This window comes from Littorina saxatilis, linkage group LG9, assembly GCF_037325665.1.
Source record: "Littorina saxatilis isolate snail1 linkage group LG9, US_GU_Lsax_2.0, whole genome shotgun sequence".
Taxonomy (NCBI): Eukaryota; Metazoa; Mollusca; class Gastropoda; order Littorinimorpha; family Littorinidae; genus Littorina; species Littorina saxatilis.
Genome location: NC_090253.1, coordinates 42,382,549 through 42,407,002, shown reverse-complemented (window position 1 = coordinate 42,407,002; position 24,454 = coordinate 42,382,549). Strand labels below are relative to the sequence as shown.

At 42.5% G+C, this 24,454-nt stretch overlaps 1 protein-coding gene across 1 annotated transcript in view; it reads left to right on the top strand.

The window, feature by feature from the left end:
* The window catches only part of LOC138976133 (ATPase MORC2A-like), a 51,341-nt gene that overhangs the window by 6,269 nt on the left and 20,618 nt on the right, over positions 1–24,454 (top strand). Inside the window, exons 5-25 of the mRNA XM_070348956.1 lie at positions 665–733; positions 1,064–1,154; positions 1,803–1,911; positions 2,263–2,337; positions 3,540–3,757; positions 6,772–7,017; positions 7,716–7,761; positions 8,276–8,361; positions 12,192–12,332; positions 12,974–12,993; positions 13,498–13,632; positions 14,214–14,238; positions 14,723–14,826; positions 15,056–15,161; positions 16,925–17,018; positions 18,380–18,511; positions 20,543–20,818; positions 21,271–21,597; positions 23,182–23,293; positions 23,653–23,695; positions 24,212–24,301. Coding sequence (XP_070205057.1) covers positions 665–733; positions 1,064–1,154; positions 1,803–1,911; positions 2,263–2,337; positions 3,540–3,757; positions 6,772–7,017; positions 7,716–7,761; positions 8,276–8,361; positions 12,192–12,332; positions 12,974–12,993; positions 13,498–13,632; positions 14,214–14,238; positions 14,723–14,826; positions 15,056–15,161; positions 16,925–17,018; positions 18,380–18,511; positions 20,543–20,818; positions 21,271–21,597; positions 23,182–23,293; positions 23,653–23,695; positions 24,212–24,301 — 2,545 coding nt within the window. The remainder of the gene's footprint in view (positions 1–664; positions 734–1,063; positions 1,155–1,802; positions 1,912–2,262; positions 2,338–3,539; positions 3,758–6,771; positions 7,018–7,715; positions 7,762–8,275; positions 8,362–12,191; positions 12,333–12,973; positions 12,994–13,497; positions 13,633–14,213; positions 14,239–14,722; positions 14,827–15,055; positions 15,162–16,924; positions 17,019–18,379; positions 18,512–20,542; positions 20,819–21,270; positions 21,598–23,181; positions 23,294–23,652; positions 23,696–24,211; positions 24,302–24,454) is intronic.

Here is a 24,454-nt window from a genome sequence, read left to right as displayed (position 1 = left end):
GACAAGTAGCTCTATCCCATCTGCCCCCTTTCCCCGTCGCGATATAACCTTCGTGGTTGAAAACGACGTTAAACACCAAATAAAGAAAGAAACTGTCTAGAATGACAAAGGCTATTTCAGTTAACATCATAATTTGTGCAGTTTGTTTGCGCATGTACAGTGATTAGCACCAGAGGTTTGCATTTTTTATTACTGGGTGTTGATAAGGATATTTGCAGCTGTGCTGATGAAGTGTAATCATTTAAGATTCTTTTTAACTTCAGTGCTTTCCCCTATCCCATCTCCCCCCTTTCCCCGTCGCGATATAACCTTTGAATGGTTGAAAACGACGTTAAACACCAAATAAAGAAAGAAAGAAAGAACTTCAGTGCTTGTAAGTTGTTGATGATGAAGTATGTCATTTTCAAGAATAGATTGTTTCCTCAAGTCACTGTTAAAGCTTCATTTTCAGCTGTTCTTACTACATTTTAGCACTTCCCGAGTAATAGGTTGATTTAAGCGTGAAACAGTTTCATTGCACAGTAGACTCAAAGTGAAATTTACTGTCAAACCAATTACATACTTTTTCCTTAGGTGATAGATGACATTATTTTGAGTAGAATCAGATAGAATATGCATATTTTCACAAATGTATTTTTATGAATTGATGTGTTTGTTGTCACAGTGGCAGATACTTCACTTAGAGGTGGCTATGCGATGTTTTTCCTTGATGACGGAGAGGGCATGGATCCAAGTAAGTTTTACACATGTACCACAGCCTTTTGTTGTCAGATTCAGTAATATTGCTGCAGATGTGTTGGAATAACTCTGGGGGGAAAAAGATACATCAGCCTTCTAAATATTACAGTGGAGTGTCACAGTCACACCTGGCTAAAATGAGTATTTGAAGCAGCAGAAACTTTGACTGTTCCAATGGGAATGGGGATCTCTCACGCACAAGCACACACAGACAGACACTAACACACACACACACACACACACACACACACACACACACACACACACACACACACACACACACACACACACACACACATTATATGATTTGTTTGTTTGTTTTCAGATGAAACAGCTGATATTGTCACATTTGGAAAATCCACCAAAAGATGTGTGGATAGCAACAGTATAGGAATGTACGGCAATGGGCTGAAATCGTAAGTAAACTGGCTTTCCGTTTATTCATGTGTGTGTGTGTGTGAGAGAGATATATTCTTGTGGAGAATATAAATACGTAGTGAGAGAGAGAGACAGAGACAGACAGACAGCGAGACAGAGACAGAGAGAGATGTGCCTATTATGGCGTAAGTGGACAAAACAGAAACTTCACAAGAAAATTCAAAGTTTGTAGATGTCCATATTTTGGAGCTTTTTGCTTTTAACTGGGAACCTGATTCCAATATTGAATAATCATAACAACAAATAAATAAGTAAGCAACAGAACAGATTAACTTGTTCCCAAAAGGAAAGACATTATTAACATGAACTGTGTCAGACGGGCACAGTGGCCCAGTGGATAAGACGGCGACCTCCCAAGCGGAAGGTCGTGGGTTCGAATCCAGGCTGCGCCTGGTGGGTTAAGGGTGGAGATTTTTCCGATCTCCCAGGTCAACATGTGCAGACCAGCTAGAGCCTTATCCCCCTTCGTGTGTACGCACAAGACCAAGAATCGAGTTACGCTTAAATTCCAAGATGACGACTAAGGTATATCTGCCTATATGACGGGGTGAAAACGGTCATACACATTAAACCGTGGGAGTTTTAGCCCGTGAACGAAGAAGTGTGTGATGTGTTGCTTGCTGCAGAGGTTCCATGCGACTGGGGAACGACCTGATCATGTTCACCAAGAAAGGCCTGACCATGTCCTGCCTCTTCCTCTCCAGAACATTCCACGAAGAAGAAGGCATTGATGAGGTGCGGATTCAATACTTTGTGATTGTGAAATATAATTTTGAGTTGTGCGCTTATTGATTCGTGATGGTGTAATTCATTGTGCCAGGTTCGGTTGGGTGAAATCATCTTGAGGACTGGGGGACGTGGAAAAGTAAACAGTGGAACACCCCCCCCCACCTACCATAAGAAATGAGCAATAGAAAAAAGAGAAATTGTAAAACGGTTGTGCACAATACACCCAGTGCTGTCATTAATGCCTCATGAATTCACTTCCTACTCACACATTTGGACATCTATCTTTTTGTGCTATGCTTTGCTCTTGGAAGTAACACTTGCTAGGGTGAGAAACTTATAGACGTTTTATTTCTTCAGGTGATTGTTCCACTGCCGTCATTTGAGGCAGGAACGCGGCGACCGTTGACCAAAGGTGGCCGAGCACAAGAACGGGTAAGAATTGCCACTGCTGATTGTGAGCTTCCTAGCTGCAATAATATTCAAAGGTTCTAACTTCTATTTTGAACCTTTGATCTTGTTTTTGTTATTCTGTTTCATTTTCTTTTTTATGTTCTAATGTGATGGGGTGTGTGTGCTCATTTGCATGTATACACACACACAAAAAAAGAAGAAGAAAGAATGGTTTTTTGACTCACATGCGAAGCAAAAGTGAGTCTGTACTCACCCGAGTCGTCCGTCCGTCCGGACGTCGTCCGGACGTCCGTCCGGAAAACTTTAACGTTGAATATTTCTTGGACACTATTCAGTCTATCAGTAACAAATTTGGCAAGATGGTGTATGATGACAAGGCCCCAAAAAACATACATAGCATCCTGACCTTGCTTCAAGGTCAAGGTCGCAGGGGCCATAAATGTTGCCTAAAAAACAGCTATTTTTCACATTTTTCACATTTTCTCTGAAGTTTTTGAGATTGAATACCTCACCTATATATGATATATAGGGCAAAGTAAGCCCCATCTTTTGATACCAGTTTGGTTTACCTTGCTTCAAGGTCAAGGTCACAGGAGCTCTTCAAAGTTGGATTGTATACATATTTTGAAGTGACCTTGACCCTGAACTATGGAAGATAACTGTTTCAAACTTAAAAATTATGTGGGGCACATGTTATGCTTTCATCATGAGACACATTTGGTCACATATGATCAAGGTCAAGGTCACTGACCCTTATGAAATGGGACCAAAATAAGGTAGTGAACCACTAAAAGTGACCATATCTCATGGTAGAAAGAGCCAATAAGCACCATTGTACTTCCTATGTCTTGAATTAACAGCTTTGTGTTGCATGACCTTGGATGACCTTGACCTTGGGTCAAGGTCACATGTATTTTGGTAGGAAAAATGTGTAAAGCAGTTCTTAGTGTATGATGTCATTGCTAGGTTTAGGTCAAGCATGTGAGTCGTATGAGCTTTGCCCTTCTTGTTATAGTTATTTTTATTGGTTTAAACAAGATTTTATTCCGAGAACATGGGGTTGCATATATAATATTATTTTTTTTATTCATGGGGATTTCATCCCAATCTGCTTTTTAAACAACTTTTTACACTCCCGTATAATTGGGGTGTGTAGGTTTCTGCACTTAGATCTCTTGTGTTTATTTTTGTGTGTAATTGACTTGCTCTCTGTTGTATTGCAGCAAGAAACAGAGATGGAGCTGATCTACAAGTACTCCCCCTTTAGGACAGAGCAGCACTTTTTCTCCCAGTTCGATCGCATTGAGGGAAACTCGGGTACACTGGTGGTGGTGTTCAACCTCAAGCTCCTGGATGACGGCAACACAGAACTGGACGTCAACTCAGACAAGTTTGACATTCTCCTGGCCAACCCAGAGTCGGATTTTGATTCAGATGATGGGTGAGTGTGTGTTAGGCCAAACAAAAATATATGTTGGTTAAGGGTAACCCAACCGACCCTATTTTTTCCCGCCGACCCTAAAACTTTTCTTTTCATTTCTCAAAAAAACTAAAACTTTTGGCACATTTTGCGAACCATACCTAAGGGAAGTAACCTTTAAAATCAATCAACTAAATGTTTTTTGACTCACATGCGAAGCAAAAGTGAGTCTATGTACTCACCCGAGTCGTCCGTCCGTCCGTCCGGACGTCCGTCCGGACGTCCGTCCGGAAAACTTTAACGTTGGATATTTCTTGGACACTATTCAGTCTATCAGTACCAAATTTGGCAAGATGGTGTATGATGACAAGGCCCCAAAAAACATACATAGCATCTTGACCTTGCTTCAAGGTCAAGGTCGCAGGGGCCATAAATGTTGCCTAAAAAACAGCTATTTTTCACATTTTTCCCATTTTTGTCTGAAGTTTTTGAGATTCAATACCTCACCTATATATGATATATAGGGCAAAGTAAGCCCCATCTTTTGATACCAGTTTGGTTTACCTTGCTTCAAGGTCAAGGTCACAGGAGCTCTTCAAAGTTGGATTGTATACATATTTTGAAGTGACCTTGACCCTGAACTATGGAAGATAACTGTTTCAAACTTAAAAATTATGTGGGGCACATGTTATGCTTTCATCATGAGACACATTTGGTCACATATGATCAAGGTCAAGGTCACTTTGACCCTTATGAAATGTGACCAAAATAAGGTAGTGAACCACTAAAAGTGACCATATCTCATGGTAGAAAGAGCCAATAAGCACCATTGTACTTCCTATGTCTTGAATTAACAGCTTTGTGTTGCATGACCTTGGATGACCTTGACCTTGGGTCAAGGTCACATGTATTTTGGTAGGAAAAATGTGTAAAGCATGTGAGTCGTATGGGCTTTGCCCTTCGTGTTTGTTTTTGAAAAAAATAAAAAAGCCGACCTATGTTACCCTTTGGTCTTATAACTGTACAGACTGGGACCTAAGAGCATCCTCTCATGACAGCTCCAATATGTACTGCCTGGATATTCATGAGCTCTAATGAGCTTGATATGCTTCAATCCAAACTGAAGTTCAATTGTTGTGGCAAATGATGAATGCGGTTAAAATGTGGTAACAATGTTGCTACATGTCTCTTTAACACTATTGTGACTAGCACTGCCACGGCGTTAACGTCCTGCCTGCCCAAGCTTGCCACCAAGAAACTTCCCAAAAATCAGTAACTGTAAAGAAATCTGTCTAGCAAGCTTGAATTAAGTCCAATCACCACCAAATTTTGTGTACTAATTCAAAAATGGATGCCCAGTTCAGTCGTGCTATTTATAAGTTTGTCACGCGATTTGTTTTAGCAAAGGGGGGTGAAAGGGGGATAATTTGTGTTTTTTAACGTTTTTTTGTGTGTGTTTTATTTTCCACTGCTTTTTTTAAAAGTTATTTTTTAACAGAAAGTATTATAATGTTATAACCAAACAAGGTGTAAAACCTATGAATTAGCTGAAATATTGTTAACATTGTACACAGAAATAAGGAGACAGTACAAAGAAAAAAACAAGCAAATCACGCATTCACTCACAGCATCCTGACTCAAATGAAACAAAACTGTAACACTCACCAAATGATGTCTAGGTAATCCATATTGAATATAAGTCACATTTTCACAACAAAGTACCAACTGTACACCTATGAACAATTCCAAAAGGATTTGAAGGCTCCAGCCATCCATTGTTATCAGTGCTGCCACGCCCCCATAGCTCCTGCACGATTCCGAGATACATGTTCGTCTAGCAGTATCACCCCCTACCACGTGTAGTTTGCCGACTCGTACTAGCAACAACGGGACTGTTTCTTCCTCAATATCACTGCTATTATCGCTTTCTTGAGGCTAAAACGACACGATGTATCATGATCTACAGGATCCTCAAGATCCAACATCCGGAGAATCTCCTCCCGTGACAAGGCTCGCCTTCGATTCAATTTTTTTGTTCGAAAACACCACGCAAATCTGCACTAATTTGATCAAGCCGGAAGAGAAAACCACGTGTATCAAGGGAAACAACTCAATTTATTGCAATCTTCAAAAACCGGGAAGCAATCACGAGTCTTGTACCTTGTATGACTGATACTGAAAAATGCGCGTCCCGTCCATGGGCGTGTCAGCGCGGTTACTGATTTATCAGTGTCCCGTCGCGAAAGTGTTAAACATAAAATGTCAACAGAAAAGCTGTAACTTTTTTTGATAGAAAACAAAACCTTACTTACTTACTTAGGCCATTATGAACCCCCGGGGGAGCATAGGCCATCGACGACAATTCTCCATCCGACACGGTCCTGGGCTGCCCTTTCGATCTGGCTCCAGGTCTTCCCCTGCCTGTTGATCTCTGCTTCAGTGTCTCGTCTCCAGCTGTTGCGCGGCCGGCCTCTCTTCCTTTTCCCTTGTGGATTCCACTTCAGGGCTTGCCTCGTGATACTGGATGCTGGCTTTCTCAGGGTGTGCCCTATCCAGCCCCATTTCCTCCGGAGAATTTGCTGCGCCGCTGGTTTCTGGTCAGCTCTCTGCCAAAGGTCTTCATTTCGGATTCTGTCCGTCCATCTGATGTTTAGGATGCGCCTCAAGCAGGTGTTGACAAAGATTTGGATCTTTCCCAGCATGGTCTCTGTTGTCCTCCATGTCTCACACCCATAGAGAAGAACAGACTTGACGTTTGAATTGAAGATCCGAAGCTTCGTCCTTTGGCTAATCTCCTTGGAACTCCAGATCTTCTTTAGCATGACAAAGGCTCCCCGTGCTTTCCCAATCCTTGCTTTGACGTCCCTGTCCGAGCCTCCTTGTCCGTCAATGATGTTCCCCAGGTAAACAAAGGACTCCACTTCCTTGATGGGCTCCCCATTGATAGAAAACAAAACCAGGAGTGCTAAAAGATTTTCAGCTTAAAGTAGTTAGTGGCTTAAATTGTGTGTAACGTGTTGGGTATGTTTTGCCAGGCTGATGCCAGAGCGAAGGTCTTTTCGTGCCTACGCCTCCATTCTCTACATGGAACCTAGGATGAGAATCTACATCCAGGGCAAGAAAGTTCACACCAAGCGACTAGCTTCCTGTCTCTACAAGCCCCGCCTCTACAAATATTCCTCCAATCGCTTCAAGACGCGCACTGAAAACGAGGCCAAGAGAGCTCAGGAAGAGGCTCTGGCCGCTGACAACAAAGCCAGAGAGGCCGAGAGCAAAGCAAAGTGAGCGTAGAGGCATGGCGTGAGAGAGTGTGTGTGCCTGCAAGAGTGTGTGTAGCAGACCTGGGAACCCATACGATTTCGCCCTATTTTGTACATGGGTGGGATTCTTTCGGTATATGCCGGAAATCCGGATTCGAAATGTCTGTGGTGACGTTTTTTTGGTTGTTAATTATAAAAAAAAAAATTGAGCATCTTGGTTTTATTGAGGCAAACTTTCCTGCGTGACATTAAAGGCCAGTCACTAGCGAGGGGTGTGTCTGAAACACATGGGCAAGGAGCGTCAAAAGTTTGCCTCAATAATAGCAAGAGTATTCACTCTTTCACAACCCTTACAAACCTGACAGTTATTTCCCGAGTTCGTCAATTGGAGTGAGAATTGTTGACGGTATGGTAGCGGTTTATTTAAGGGTAGTGTAAGTCTCAGTGAGTTTTGAGGCAAGGTGTGTGTGTGTGGTTGAATGGAGTGCAGCCTTCTGATTGTAAAGAGTCAATAGTGACGTTGTTTGTGTCACTTTTTTCAAAAGGACCTCGTCCATTTTGTTGCATGTACTATGTCATGCTGAAGTGTACAGGCATCATCTTAAGTACAGTGTAGATGTATATTTTTGTGTTTTTGTGTTCCAATGACTACAAATCTCCTGCATTATTGTGCTGCCTTCCATGCCTCTTTCTTTTTATGTTGTCTACTTTTATTCCAGAAATCTTGAGGTTAAGTTTGGCTCCACACTCAACAAAGAACAAAGGGTAAGATAACTCCTGTCCTGTCCTCATGTTGATTAACTATACTGCTGTTTGGGCCACTAGTCTCCTCTCTAATTGTATTTGGCAAGCTTGCACAATTTGAAGTGCCTGTCGTTATGAGTTTTGTAGATGTTTTACATTTCAGGCAATACAAACCTCTGCGATTTTGCGGATTTCCGCGAAAGCAAAATAAATTAATTAACTTTTTTTTTTAAACTGCACCTAAAAAATGATATTTTAACCCAGGTGAGACAGGAAAAAAAGTTTACATGCACTATGTATCTGTCACTAGAGGGGGGTTAAATTCATATTTACAAGGTCAAAATGCTTTAGCTTTCTTCTTGGGCTCTGCCCCTGTACCCCGTCTGGGGACATGCGCGGCCCCCTGGACCTCCGGCGTTATTTATTTCCTTGAAACTCATTCTTCTTTGAATGGACTGCCTGCATTTGGAAACATAATTTTCACATTTAAGTTGGTTAAGATAAATATGAATGAAACTGAAAATATAAATTTCAGGTGGACTTGCGAAAAGCCCAGACCACAGCGGCAGAATTCAGACGGGAGGCAGACATCAAACGGCAGATTGCAGAGAGAAAAGTCAGGTTGGTGTTTTCCTTGTGTAGCTTATGTTTGACCAAATTGATGATGTGTTTTTGGCAAATTATTGTGCTGTAATTAGTCAAGGTAGTTGGTCTCTCTTGATTGCTTTCCTTTGCAGCTGCAGCTAGGTGCATTTTAAAACAAGAAGAGCAAACGCTCGATCGAGTCACTTTCGCAGTTCTGAATATTATATGAGGCATCAGATGGACAGGAAGAAATTGCTATTCACAACACAATGAGTCACGTTCACATAAAATTTGAGCCCGGTCACTTTTATAGTTTCCGAGAAAAGCCCAACGTTAAGTTGTGTGTTGCCGAACAGAAAAGGCTAGTTATCTCCCTTGTTTTTCTGATAACGTTCGTAAAAGGCTACAGATGTAAATACTTTGATGTAAAGAATAATCCTACAAAGTTTCAATCACATCCGATGAACTTTGTCAAAGATATAAAATGTCTAATTTTTCCTTTGACGCTGACCTGTGACCTTGAAAAAGGTCAAAGGTCAACGAAACCATCGTTAAAGTGTAGAGGTCATTGGAGGTCACGACTAAACAAAATATGAGCCCGATCGCTTTGATAGTTTCCGAGAAAAGATATAAAATGTCTAATTTTTCCTTTGACGCTGACCTGTGACCTTGAAAAAGGTCAAAGGTCAACGAAACCATCGTTAAAGTGTAGAGGTCATTGGAGGTCACGACTAAACAAAATATGAGCCCGATCGCTTTGATAGTTTCCGAGAAAAGTCCAACGTTAAGGTGGTGTCTACGGACGGCCGGCCAGACGGCCGGCCGGACAGACTAACACTGACCGATTACATAGAGTCACTTTTTCTCAAGTGACTCAAAAACAATGTAAAACAATTTCTCTGTTTTAATTTTTGTCATTGATTTTATGCACTATTCTTCATGGACCAATATACTGAAGCAAGTTTGAGGTCGTACTTAACGAGCTGTCCTTAAACACGTCACGGCCAATCCGGCCTCTCCCATAATGCAACAGAAAAAGGGGCGGGGCTTAGCAAAAATAGCACAACGCGTGGCACGCGATGTAAACACGAACAGGCCAAAGTGCACTGGGGACGCGGGGGCATCAGGGCGCTCTAATAAATCAGCTTCAATGTTTTTGTCAATAAAAAAAGCACAAGATAGTGTCCACAAGCTCTTTGTTTGGATTTCCTTCTCCCAAAAATATTTTAACCTTTTGAACTTGGGCGTAAATAAGATCAATTTCCTCTCTCTCACCGCTAAACTGAATCAGTTTTACCATATGGCTTTCTGTCTGTGCGAGCAGCATTTCTTCTTTTAACAGCTTCTTCAGAGTTTTTCACATATTTTCGTTTCTGAACATTTGTGATATCTTGCATATTGATTGCGTATTTTGTTTATATTTACAATACAATTGAACTTTCACACAGAGAACCTTTGTGTCAAAGAAATCAGTCACACAGAGAGAAACAGAATAACAATGTCAAGGCTGTAGATGTCAGGCTAGTCAAACGGACAAAATGAAACTTAGTCTTGGTTGCTGTAACTCAGCCACCGCTATGATGGTACTTTCGCTGATATTGCAGAAAAACAACACAGAATCAGCCAAAACCGCGAACAATAAACAAGTTTAGTACGTCACAACGTCAATGAACAGAATTCTCGAGTCAATTTTTGCATCAGACTCTGACTAAGTGAGTGGGGCAAGCGTCAAACACCACTAAAATGAGGAGGGAAATCTTGGCGCATTTTTTTGGCGGAATACTTGAACAAACCAATCATTTTCAAACTGACCAAGGACAAAAACAGGCTTGTGAACCGAATGGTGAGGGGGGAGGGTACCTCGAAATGTGTGGGTGATGATTTCACTTCACCAGTTCATTGCTGCAGTCTTAGTATAGTAGCTCCACCGACCACTGTCCCCTCCCCCCTCCCGTTCGTTCCCCCTTTCAACCCCCTACCACCTTGGAATAAACTGCAGAAGACCATTTGCATATCCTGGATTCTTCCATTTGTGTTGCCAGGGGCGACCCAAGATCCGAGTCCGGTTGTTTCCCATGTCCACTTAGAACAAACCGAGTTTAGATTACCCCTTTCTGTTTTGAAAGTAAACTTGCCCATCCTGTGAGGCACTTTCAGGGACAGTAATTATAGTTAGCGGGACCATGACGAAGTCAACGGTGATAATCTGCGTAGTGTATACGCATACTTTGGAACACGGTCTGTTATTCCACCCAGCGAGAGCCTCTAACACAATCAGTGTTGTCGACAGATGTAGGCGGGAAGACCTGATTGTTTCACATTCCAACATCCGATGGTGATAGTAACTTAGTAAGGGCTAGGCTGCGGTCTGTAAGCTGTATTGCACTGACATCTCTTTCTGTCTGTGGAAATAAATGGCGAAATTTGATTTAACACTTCTCAACATTAACAGTGACCAGGAGAACGCAATAAGGAGACTATTTACTGAGAATCAGTGGCCATTTGAAACTCGAAGGTGTGTAATAAAAGATTCGACTTGTGTACCAAGAGGTGCTGGGCCATCATCGTGTGACCTCGATACAGAGGCTGTCTCTCATGTGTGTAGTACCGTTAGGGTGCAGACGTGGTTATCTGATCCTGGAGGCGATGGTGAAAGCGGAGACACGGGTCCTAGTACAGGGCTCTCCTCTGGGGTAGGCCAGTGTGCCTTTTGTTTTTGCAGCCCTTGTGTGACAAATCATCGCCAGAGGTGGCTAGGTACAGGCCAATTGCCACACCGCAGGAATTCCGGCGTTAGAAAAGTACTCTACAAGAAGTATTGGTCCATGCTAGACCGACGCGGTGCTTGGAATTGTGCATTGTACTTGGCGAAAAAGACGTCTTCCTTACATCAAGACAATCCAACACGGGTAAACATTAACCGAGAAATGATGCCCGACTGTGTGCTCAAATTAGTGAGAGAGCTTTATCCCAACCCCACAGGAATACCCTATCAAGGCCACAACTGGTGGTAAAGGTTAGTTGCATTTCTTTCTTCATATCCGATGTAACAAATACACATGCACCTGAGACAGCATGTTCTGGAACCAAATTGCCGCATGCCACGTGTTTTGCTATTTTTGGAACGCATGGTGTAAATCTGTGACGTCGGAGAGTGTTGACTCCGCCCTTTTCTTTGAACAAGATCCCCATTGAAATGTTTGTTTACAAATATCTTCTTTATTATGGAGAATTAACCTTATCTAAGCGCATAGGGCGGTAAATGTGTGAAAACCAGCTGTGTGAACAAAAAATCTGACACCGTAACTCATGCTTAACCGAGATATTAAAGAAAATGTAGGAGCAGTATTTGTCCGTTGCCTGCAAGAGGTTTGAAATGATTTGCCAACGCAGAAGGTCAGGCTCCTTATATACTCCTGCCGGGCCTTTAAAGCCCATCCTTAACTGGGTGAAGTCGACTACGCAAAGTATATACGCGAAGCTGGCCGCACGAAGCCATAGCACTGAGTGTTCGGTATAAAAAACTTTGTGAAATCATCCCGATGTCAACTTCTGGTTCGATTAGGGACCGCCTTTACTGGCTCTGTACCTCTCTTGTAATCTTTCTTGGCTGGGATAAATGACTTTGTGAATATTGATATGGAGAAATTACAGTGTCACAGCGTAGACCTTAGCTCACCAACAATGATGGGAACATATCTGAGCTGAACAAGCATTCAGGGGGGAAAATGGGGATGGGATGAGGGGAGTTCGGGGCAGCGGGAAGGATGGCTGTGGTTATATTTTGAGAGTGAAAGATCATTCGATGTCAGAATGGAGACTTGTGAAGAAAATCTATTTAACAAGGTGTATGCGTGTGTTTTCAGAGCTTTGAAAGACCCCAAGACACTCAACCTGATCTTTGGCATCCAGCTGGAGAACCGTAGCCATGACGGCGTGTTTGTCTACAACTGTAGTCGTCTGATCAAGATGTACGAGAAAGTGGGACCGCAGACAGAGGGCGGAGTGTAAGTGTCTGCAGCACTTTATTTTGGTTTTTCCTGGGGTCGAGTTCTTGTAAAAAAAACCACCCCACCCCATCCTTTCTTCAATTTCTATTGAGCTAGAGTAGCAGATAATTTGTTTCTGATTCAAATTGATTATGACGAAAGTGAGTCGTATAAACATTTTCTGGGGTCTAGTTCTTGTCAAAAAGTAGGAAATGATCTTTTCTTCAATTTCTATGGAGCTAGAGTAGCAGATACTTTGTTTCTGATTCAAGTTAATTATGACGAAGGTGAGTCATATAAGTATCTGCTTTTCTTGTTTTGGGTGAGAGAAGGATCGAGGATAGATGGTTTTGATATTTTGATAAATATTTGACTCACAGTTAGGACCATCTGTGTTTGAAGATTAAATCTTTGTGTATTACATGTATTTTATGTTGTATTTTGGAGAGAGGCTGCTATATGGAATCGCATAATATATATTCTGTGGAAAGAATCTACCTTCTCTTGGAACAGATTCATGTGGTTTTCTTGTGCCCCCCCCCCCCCCCCCCCCCCCCTGTTTTGTTCAGAAAAGCATTGTTAAACATTTCTTAAGGCAGTAGTTTTGATTCCGATTAAATTGATGTTCTGCATAACACAATGTCTCTTTTTATGTGCAGGTATTGCAGTGGAGTTGTAGGTAAGAAACCTGATCTTTTTCTTGGGTGTGTGTCGAGTGAGGAAGATAGGCAAACATGTTTGCCATATGTGTTGTAGGTCTCTGATAACAACAAAATCTGAGCCTTGCTCGCCAAAAATTTAGTTTGTTTTTAGTCAAGAATGAGTTGCGTTTTCTCAGACTTGTCCATTTCTTAATGTTGCACAAATTTGATTGTGATTATATCTGTGTTCTAAAGGACAAGTCCAATACCCCCGCAATCTAAATTGATGTTTACAACAATACAATACAATACAATACAATACAATACAATACAATTATGCTTCATTATCTCCAAAGGATAAATTACTCGTGTGAAGAGCTGAGCAAAATGGATTGCATGTTTTGTCTTGTCCAAGGGTGTTTGTGTTGCACAGTTTTAAATTTCATCATGATTACATCTGTGTTCTGAAAGACAAGTCCCGTATCCCACAATTGATGTTTGAAGAGCACAGAAAAATGGATTGCATGTTATGTCTTGCCCAGGGGTGGTGAATGTACCGTACCTGGTGCTGGAGCCTACACACAACAAGCAAGACTTTGCAGATGCCAAGGAGTACCGACACCTCATGAAAGCCATGGGGGAACACATGGTTCAGTACTGGAAGGACATCGGCATAGGTGAGTAGGGAGGAGACCAGTTGTCTCCTTCTTCTTCTTGTCGTTCGCCTTTACACTTGGAGTCCAGCTCTGTGCACGAAGCTGGTGGTCTTTTGTAGAGCTTCCACGGGACCGTGCAGCTTCTCTTGGAGCGTCGTCGGCCTGGGCCAAGTCTCTGTCCTCAAGGGATTGAGGTTCTTGCAGTCCTGTAGGACGTGAGCTGTGTCTTGTTCTGCTTCTCCACAGGGGGAGACCAGTAGGGGGAGGGGGGGGGGGGGGGGGGGAATATCAGTCAAGATGAGGACTGCCAAGAACATCTTCTAGTTCTGCTCTTTGATTTTTCTGAATGAGGTGCTTTTCTTTGCTGAATATCTGTATTCTTGGTGATTATCACAATGTCATCCATTGGCAGCGAGCTGAGGAGACGATACAAAATAAAAACCAACTAACCAATCATTGGCTGCTAAAACTGAAAATGTTTTCTGTGTGGGTGCTTTTCTTGCCGTTCAGTTTTGAAGTTGATGTTCTATGTTAAATGTTATATCCAGCATATCTTTACATGCTGGAGAAGTCAAACATGCTGATTCTTTTTCTGTTTTCAGCACAACAGGGGATCACCAAATTCTGGTGAGTTGCCTCCCTTACACTTTGGCTTTTGGTTTAGAAAAAGCGAGTGAACTGAAGATGAATCTACTCATTTTGTGTCTTATATTTCTTCTTTTCCTTCTTCCTTTACAAAAATGGTTCCCACCATACATTGATCATGATTATTGTTTCCTGCATCTGTGGGAGTAAATAAAATTTGAGAAGGGATTGTTTCTTTTGTTGAACGTTCCCGCGTTCATAACTCGCAGGGCCTCTTGGTACAGACAAGATGACTTTGTCATCCTAATGGGAGGATTACTTGTGCAACCCTTTTAATCAAAACTCCATCTTCGGAGTGAGGATTGTGATTTTATCACAGGTTGTAGTTGTAGGGTGAGGTATGTATGTGTTAGAATTGAGCAATGTGACCTTGTTTCAAAGCAAATTGGAGATATTTGACGTGATTGCTGTTGATTTTTTGAAATATTTGTAGTACATGACTGTATGATAGTTGCTGACATTCCAGGGAGAACTATGGGTACATCAGTTCGCGGTGGAAAGACCCACCGTCCTCGGACATCAAGTTTGTCAGGAAGCGAGCCATGCAGATCAACAAAACCCTGCAGTGTGGTCAGTATCAAGTTGTATGGAAAAGAGAGAGTGGAGGGAGAAGCTATGTTCGTCTGTTTTACTCTGCACATGCGAAATGAGTTCTGACAAACTTTCACTCAGTGGAGTGTTTTATTTTTCTGTTATCTCCTTTATTTGATTTTTGTGTTGAAGAATTTTATAGGCATGCGTCTTTTTGTGCATTAACTATAGTTAACAAGCCATAATGATCTCTTTTGTTGTTCACCAGACTTGTGCCTCAAGTGGCGGACTCTCCCCTTCCTGTCGTCCAACGTGAACAAAGAGTTTCCTGACAATTGGCAGTGCAGCATGAACCCCGACCAACAGCACCACAGGTACAGCTGTCCCACATTCAAATATCACTACAATTTTCCGTTTTGAGGAAGAATTCCTAAAATAATAACTGTGGGGTTTGTATGGGTTGTGAAAAAAGGAATAGCCTTGCTGTTAGTTCTTCTTCTGCGTTCGTGGGCTGAAACTCCCACGTACACTCGTGTTTTTTTTTTGCACGAGTGGAATTTTACGTGTATGACCGTTTTTTACCCCGCCATTTAGGCAGCCATACGCCGTTTTCGGAGGAACATGCTGTTAGTGAGACAAACAAGAAATTCTTCCGAGGTAGGAAAAACACCCCCGTCAAAGGGAAATAACCTTCTCAGTTGGTGGCAGTGACTGAGTGAGAATGGTTATTTCCCTTTGACCATGAAGATTTCCCTCTATAAGTCCTTGTATAATTTTAATCCACCAATAACTCCCTAACCGTGTGTTTGACTGGTCCCAATTTTTGTAAGGACCGTCTCAGGAATGTATAGAACCTGTTCACCAAGTTTGGTGACGATCGGTCCGTTCATTCTTGAGATCTATATGCGAACACAAACACACAAACAAACAAACAAACAAACAAACAAACAAACAAACAAACACATCGACCGAAACCTATACACACCCCTATACCGGGGGTGTAACAAACCACAGGCCAATCATCAGTGAGGGGTGTTTCTGAAACATGTGAGCAAGGAGCACGTGTGGATTATTTGTCTAACTAAAAGCAAGGGTATTCACTCTTTCACAAACCATTCAAACCAGAGTTGTTTCGGAACATCGTCTGTTGAGTGTGCCTGGTAGCTCAGTTGGTAGAGTGCTGGACTTGTGATCCCCAAATCAGGGGTTCAAATCCGGGATGAGACGGACATGGGTAAACTTTGTGTGGAACTGAAAGTCAGAGATGTTATCCACCCCTGTTTCACCGCTGTGGCTCTTACAAGGCCTTGGTCAGTCTGCCAGAAGTGCAGGTTGCTGACTACATCTAAACACGCACACACCTGGGTAGTGTTTGTTTGTTCGTTCATGGGCTGAAACTCCCATGGCTTTTACGTGTATGCCCGTTTTTACCCCGCCATTTAGGCAGCCATATGCCGCTTTCGGAGGAAGCATGCTGGGTATTTTCGTGTTTCTATAACCCACCGAACTCGGACATGGATTACAGGATCTTTTTCGTGCGCACTTGGTCTTGTGCTTGCGTGTACACACGGGGGGGTGTTCGGACACCGAGGAGAGTCTGCACACAAAGTTGACTCTGAGAAATAAATCTCTCGCGGAACGTGGGGGCGAACTCACGCTGACAGCGGCCAACTGGATACAAATCCAGCGCGCTACCGACTGAGCTACATCCCCGCCCCTGGGTAGTATGACTTTGTTGCTGCTAGCTTTCCACTGGCAGAAAGTGACCCGAATTTCCCAGCAATAAAACAAAATAATGAAAGTGAATAAAACAAATAAAATGTTTATGGCAGTATGTTGTGAATTCCCAACCAAATAGTACTGTCTTGTATAGCAGGTTGCCGACATTAGTGACACTGAGATGGTGTATGTAAAACAGATGTCTGTCTTCAAGAATTCTGTAAAACAGAGGCGAGAACGTTTTATTGTTCAACCTGGGAGATGATATAGAAATAGATCACATGAACTAGTTTGTGTGGGTGTTTCAATATATCTTTTCAGTTGCGGTTCCTTGGTGTGTGTGGGTGTGTGTGTGTTTGCGTGTGCTAGGGGTAGATTTTTTTTCCTATTGAATTAACTGTTTTGTATTGTGTGACAGGTGCACAGCATCGGAACAGAAGCTCAATATACAGGAAGGAGTGCTGAAGAAGGAAGTCAAGTCTTCGGAACAAAAGAAGAAAGACTTGGAAGATGTGAGTAATGGCGGAGGAATTGTACTAACTTGTTGAAACCATAGAAGAATGGGACGAATCGTACAGAGGTGCTTGCAATGTGAAGCCGGATGAAAAGACGTATCTGACGAAAGAAAAGACACCTTTTGTTGTCCGTGGGTCTATTACCTTGAACAAAGTACACCTGCCCTGAAAGGCCACCTGTAATGCAAGGACACTTTTGGCTGGTTCTTTGGAGGGCCTTTCCTATTCACTCTTTTACAACACTTACCAGGGGCGGACCTAGGGGGGGGTTCCTGGGTGCCCAGAACCCCCCCCCCCCATCCGGTTTTGTTTTTTTTTAGTAAAAAAATAAAGCGCTTTTGCTTTCCTTCCTTCCAAATGCAACATGCTTGAAACTGACGAGAAGGTGCACATATTTGTACACGCATATTTACTGAATAGATGTAGAGATTACATGCCGAGTCTCAGTGATTATCAACAATAATGGTCAAAGTTAGCGGATCATGAAAAATGCGAGCTTTAGCGAGCTTTTTCATGACCGCGAACTGAGATATGTGCCATAATCTGAACTGAGATTATGGAGCCATAATCCAAGAACTGAGTTTACTCCAAACTCATAGATTTTATATGGAGATTAATGTGTTCAAGCCTGTAGTTGCCAGTTTAAATGCAGTATGTTTGTATTGTTTGGTCTAGAGATGTATATTTCGTACATTGGAGCGTTCGGAACTTTTCAATCGCTAAAGTAGTTCCCTCAAAGTCTAACTCATCAACATGTGAGCTATCGAGGATTCAGGCCCGTTGTTGGGTAAGTGATTTTGGTTGTTGGGTAAGTTACCGAAAAATAACTAGCCCTACACCTTTACAGAGAGAAAGAAGCAGAGGGGGGAATAAACCTTGTTTTTTTTCTGTTTTTTTTCTCACTCTTTGGAATCTGCAACCCTCCACAATGTGACATAATGGTCAGCCTAAATGACCGTGGTCACAATATGGAAGAAGAAGAAGAAGAAGAAGAAGAAGAAGAAGATCTTCCAGGAGAGGCCTCTGATTGACCTAAAAAAAATCAAATTCCTTGAGCATCAGGGGGGCTTCGCCCCCCAGACCCCCCACCAGGGCTTTGCCCCTGGACCCCACCGGGGCCTGAGCGGCCCCTGGACCCCTGCTCCAATTTGGAACCCCCCCCTTATCCACAACTAGGTCCGCCCCTGCTTACAAACCCAACAGACTTATTTTCCAATGCTGTCTATTGCAGTGCATTTTTCTGAAGGTATTCAAGTTTGTGGAAAATCTTATTTCTCCAATCTCCTCAAACACTAGATACTACATTTCCGTTTTCCTCGTGTCTTTACAGTTATTATTGTGTGTGTTTGCTGTTGCAGGAAATCCTCAAGAAGCAGGAGATGCTGGCCAGGATGGACAAGTCGCGCGTTGTTCTGTCCAGCAAGGATGCTCTGGGCTTGGACAGGAAAAAGGAGGAGCCCAAAGCCAGGGAACCCTCCCCTCCACCAGCGGTAAGACCTTGCTGCGGGATAAACCAAACTCATGATTATTTTGGAAAAGTCGTTATAGGTCCACTGATGCATGGGTGGGATTCTTGCGGTATATGCCGGAAATCCGGATTCGATTATGGCCTCTTTTTTTGTTTCTCTCTCTTTTTTTTTGGGGGGGGGGGGGTTCGGTTGAGGTTCAGGATTCATGATTTTTTTTTAGTCCCACCCATGCTGATGGTCAGCCGTATGTTGTAACAGAGGGGGACGTTATATAGAGGTAAGGCAGCCCTGAAAGTCCAAAAAATGGTGCACTAGCCTTTGGCTAGTGATTCTGAACATTTACTAGCCAGAGAGCAAACTTTACTAGCCAAACCAACAATTTGTTTCAGCAACTTTACTCGCATTTGGCGAGCAGATGAACATTTCTACTCAACAGTTACATGTTTCTACTTGCCATGGCAAGTAAAATACTCGCCACTTTCAGGGCTGTAAGGAATACTAAAAAATATAAGGGGAAGAAATGCTTCAGAGAAAAATGTGTCGTAATATTGAGGTAGCGGTAAAATAGAGGGATCGTTAAGGGAGGTACCACTGTATCTGTGTTTGTGTCTGTCCATCTGACTGTCTGCCTCTTTTCTGTCTATTTTTGAGTCACTTGAGAAAAAGTGACTCTATGTAATCGGTCAGTGTTAGTCTGTCCGGCCGGCCGTCCGTAGACACCACCTTAACGTTGGACTTTTCTCGGAAACTATCAAAGCGATCGGGCTCATATTTTGTTTAGTCGTGACCTCCAATGACCTCTACACTTTAACGATGGTTTCGTTGACCTTTGACCTTTTTCAAGGTCACAGGTCAGCGTCAAAGGAAAAATTAGACATTTTATATCTTTGACAAAGTTCATCGGATGTGATTGAAACTTTGTAGGATTATTCTTTACATCAAAGTATTTACATCTGTAGCCTTTTACGAACGTTATCAGAAAAACAAGGGAGATAACTAGCCTTTTCTGTTCGGCAACACACAACTTAACGTTGGGCTTTTCTCGGAAACTATAAAAGTGACCGGGCTCAAATTTTATGTGAACGTGACTCATTGTGTTGTGAATAGCAATTTCTTCCTGTCCATCTGATGCCTCATATAATATTCAGAACTGCGAAAGTGACTCGATCGAGCGTTTGCTCTTCTTGTTGATATTTTTTCTTAGCCTCTGCGTTTTTCTGTTTTTCCTGTGTTTTTGATGGGTGTTGGGGGTTTCATAATACTTGAAATGTAAGGGTTGGAGTAGGATGGAGGGGGGAGTGGATAGTGGAAGGAGTGTTAATTGTACAGCTATATTTGATATGCAAAATCAGCGCGAGTCAAAATGTGTGTGTGTGGCATAGCATTGTGCAAGATATGCAAAATCAGCGCGAGTCAAAATGTGTGTGTGTGGCATAGCATTGTGCAAGATATGCAAAATCAGCGCGAGTCAAAATGTGTGTGTGTGGCATAGCATTGTGCAAATACATGGGTGGGATTCTTCCGGTATATGCCAGAAATCTGGATTCGATTATGGCCTCTTTTTTTTTTCTCTCTTTTTTTAAAACTTTTTTTGATGTGTGGTTCGGTTCAGGATTCATGACACTTTTCAGTCCCACCCATGCAAATATTCATTGAAGGATTTAAAACCAGTTGACTTGAAGTTGGTTGGTTGGTGTTGTTTTTTTTAACATCCCTTCAACTTATTTGGCTATGAAGGACCGCTGTAAGATTGTTTTCTTCCTCAGTTCACATGGCGGTCTCTGGCATTTAAAGTCTATCACTGTAAGTTGACTTGAACTTGAGTTGTGTTCATGAACACAGTGGAACCCCCCCCTTTTAAGACCTACCAATTTGAGAAAATCAGGTCTTAAAAGGGAGGGAGTCTTAAAATGGGCGTAAATTGACAGAGGTTATGAACAGAAAACAGGGTCTTAAAAGGGAGGGAGTTTTAAATTGGGGGGTCTTAACAGGTGGGTTCCACTGTACTGCTTTTTTTATAACTCCAGCGTTCTTCTTCTCACTTTTTTACAGACTTCATCTAGACGGCAAGCAGCCGGTCTAAAGAGGCAGCGATCCCCCTCCACCTCCCGCTCCCCCTCTCCTTCCCCTCCCCCCACTTCTCGCTCACGCTCAGCGGCTTCCAAGCCCCCAACCCCCAAAGCAGCTCCAAAGGTGGAAGTGAAGTCCTCACCAAAGCCAACCCCCAAACCTACAGTCAAGCCATCTCCACGTGCAGTCAGCAAACCCGAGCCCAGACACACTCCCAGTGCAAAGACCATGCCTGCTAGAACTGTCAGAAGCGCTAAGGTGAGTTGGAGAAATAAAGTCAGTGTTGTGTTCTTCTTACAGTATTAGGAAGGTAAAATGATTTGGAGAAATAAAGTCAGTGTTGCTTTCTTGTTATTAGGTAAGTATAATGAGGATGATAAGGAAGATACTTCCATAACGCAAATCCTAAAATAGTTCTAAGCACCTCGCAAAATACATCTGAAATAAACAGTTCTGTACACAATGGCAGTGTATATTATGTATGTATCGAATTAAACTTATACAATTTACAAAATGTTCTACTTACAAGTCACGCGCGCGCACCCATGCACACACGCATGCATGCACTGATCCACTATGACCACAGTAGGCCTTGATGACCTTGTTCTGTCTCACTCAGCTTTTACTCCAAAAGACCATGTTACATACAACCAGCAAATGAATGATACGAGAGAGAAAAAATAGTCTCAGCATTTTCCATGTGCTTGCAGGAACCGTCCCCACCCCCAGCTAGTCGCAAGCGGTCAGCACCGGTCAACAACTCAGCATCCAAGTCCAACAGACCCACACCCAGGGGCAGAGCCGCACAGACCAAAGCCTCATCCTCGGAGGAAGAGGAGGACGAAGAGGAATCAGAAGAAGAGGAGGAGGAGGTGGTGAAACCCATCATCCCCAAGAGGAGTCGCATGACGGCAGCGGCAGCAGCAGCAGCGGAAAAAGCAGCAGCCAAGACCAAAGCGCAGCAACCGACCAAGGTCAAGGAAATCAGGGTTGAACCGCCCAAACCCAAAGCCAAACCCCCTCCTGGTGTTTTTATGGTAAGCATCCTTAAAGGCAGAGTAAGCCTCCCGTAAACCATCACAGATACGGTCAGGCTTTTACACACAGTACAAACACCATTTCATTTAAACACTCACCAATTGAGAACATCCTAGGTGCCCTCCGTAAAGAGCGAACAATTTTCAAAGAATTTATTTTTGCGTGGTTTATCTTACCCCTGAGCCATCGTGAACCCGTGTGATCCAGTTTTCCCTTTTCACAATGAAGTCGTCATAGTTAGTCATTTGAATGCGACTCGACGTGAGCTTATCTACAATAGCACGGTTTTTTTATGCACGAAACAACGGCTGTGGTTCACAAGAACTCTAGCGATGGCTTTTGACTGTTGAGAGGAACGGCGATTTGCACTGATAAACCGGCCGTCGTCTGCTACGACCCTTGCGTGACCCTGCTTCCGGGCTTTTCTTTTTTTAAACTTTCACAACTTCGAATTGTTCTGATCTTGTCTTGATGAAAAACGAATTCTTTTATGATTAAAGAATGTTTGTGTAACAAGCTGTCAATTTATTATTTAGATTTTAAAAGTTAGGTTTTGCGCAAAAACGAGGCGCCGTTGTTGTTAACGGAACAAGTCTACGAAAATAAATTCTTTGAAAATGTCTCACGCTCGACAGAAAGCAACCAGGATGTTCCCGTTCGGTGAGCGTTCAAATGGAAGTATGCTTGTACTGTATGTAGACGCTCGGGGAGCTCTGTGATGGTTTACGGGAGGCTTACTGTGCCTTTAATGTTTTGGACTTGCCACAGTTTCTGCAGGCAGGTTATTAATACAAACTTGTTCACATGCGTGGCTTTAGTTTAGCATAGTTTTGTATACTAGGACTTTGAGAATAGGTCATGTGCGATCTTCATTATAAACTCATCATTAAAGGCAAAGCAAAAAAATGAAATGAAAAAACTGTGCATTTCTTTTTTTGTAGAATACACCTGCTGTTATCACATGATCAGTTTGAGAGTTTTGTGGGTCATGGAAACATTGACATACCCTGCTTGCACCATTTCCCCAAATGGAGTATGGCTGCGTTAGTGGCAGCTCAGTTGGTAGAGCACTGGACTTGTGATCGGAAGGTCGCAGGTTCGAATTCGGGCCGGGACGGACACGGGTCAACTTTATGTGCAGACCCAGAGACGGAAGCCATGTCCCACCCCCGTGTCATCACAATGGCACGTAAAAGACCTTGGTCATTCTGCCATAAGTGCAGGTGGCTGAATACACCTAAACACGCAGACACCTGGGTAGCGCGACTCCGTTGCTGCTAGCTTTCCACTGGGAGGAAGCGACCCGAATTTCCCAGCGATGGGACAATAAAGTAATGAAAATGAAAAAAATGAAAAAATAAGCTGTTCATGTGTTTTTGGGAGTTGTATTCCACATGAACACAGAGAAAGAAGAAATGTTTAAAGACACTTTGTTCAGAAGAAGTTTAAACATTGTTTTGAGGGACTGAGTATTGTCTTACTTGTGGCTTGGCTGTGTTTTGTGGTAATTTCTGTTTAGAATTATCTTTGTTAAGAAATCAGTGCCAATAAAATAATGTGAATAACTAAAGTGTGATGTGCAGTCAAGCGTGGATGAGACAGAGGCAAGTCAGTCAGGCATGGAAGCCATGGATGTGGACATGGTCAGCTCGGCACAGAATGACACTGTGCAGGTCAACGATGCTGATAGCAATGGTGAGAAATGTGTGTGTGTGTGTGAGTGAGTGAGTGAGTGAGTGAGTGAGTGAGTGAGTGAGTGGCAGAGTGCGTGCGTGCATCTTTTTTTGGGACATGGTCAGTTGGGCACAAAATAATTCTATACAGCTCAACGATGGAAACTCAGGTCTTAAAAAGGAGGGAGTCTTAAAATGGGGTACATTTACAGAGGTTATGAACAAGAAGTCTGAGAAAACAGAGTCTTAAAAGGGAGGAAGTCTTAAATTGGGGGGTCTTAGAAAGGGGGTTCCACTGTAAAGCTTTTGTTTACGACATAAAGACCACATACAGTGTGTGTTTCAGCTGTGTTGAACTAAAGAACTCTTTTTGCTTTGCAGGTGAAATTGGAACAAGAGTTGAAGCCCTCATCAATAACAAGTGGTAAGTGTTAAATGTTTGTTTTGTATTCATTTTGGAAGAAGGCAAATAAGGCATGGGTTTATATGACTCAAAACAATAGTTTTGAAGGCAACGTTAACATTTATTTTCATCAGATATGTTCATGCAACAACAACAAAACTACAGAAAACCTGACATGCAAATCTTTTGTGCAGAAAAAAATCCACACTGGTAGAAGCAGAACTGAAAAAAACTTATTTTTGACACAGCCTAAAAACTACTTAAGTTTAAAAAAAAAATGATTTGCAAGGATTTCAGTTTTTCTTTGAAGTTCTGCTGTGTAAAAATGAAGATTCATCAGTGATTGTTGAAAGATTGGTAAGAAAACAAACCCAAGAAAGGTTGGTTTGTGGAAGGCTTGATTGTACATGTAGACAAAAGTAAACATTCTTCGTGGGAAGATGACACATGATTTCTGAAACATTCTTCGTGGGAAGAGAACACATGATTTCTGAAACATACTTCGTGGGAAGATGACACATGGTTTCTGTGTCACAGGCATGCAGGCAGTGTAGTTAGGGTGAACGCAGCAGAAGCCAAGTGGAAAGTCAAGTTTGACAGCTATCCAAAGGACAAATATGACAAATGGTAAGCAACACTTTTCACTTGCTTCTGTTGGTGTATGTGTTTGTTGAAACAAACCTTTTTTTGTTGTTTGTTTGTTTGCTTAACGCCCAGCCGACCACGAAGGGCCATATCAGGGCAGTGCTGCTTTGACATTTAACGTGCGCCACACCCAAG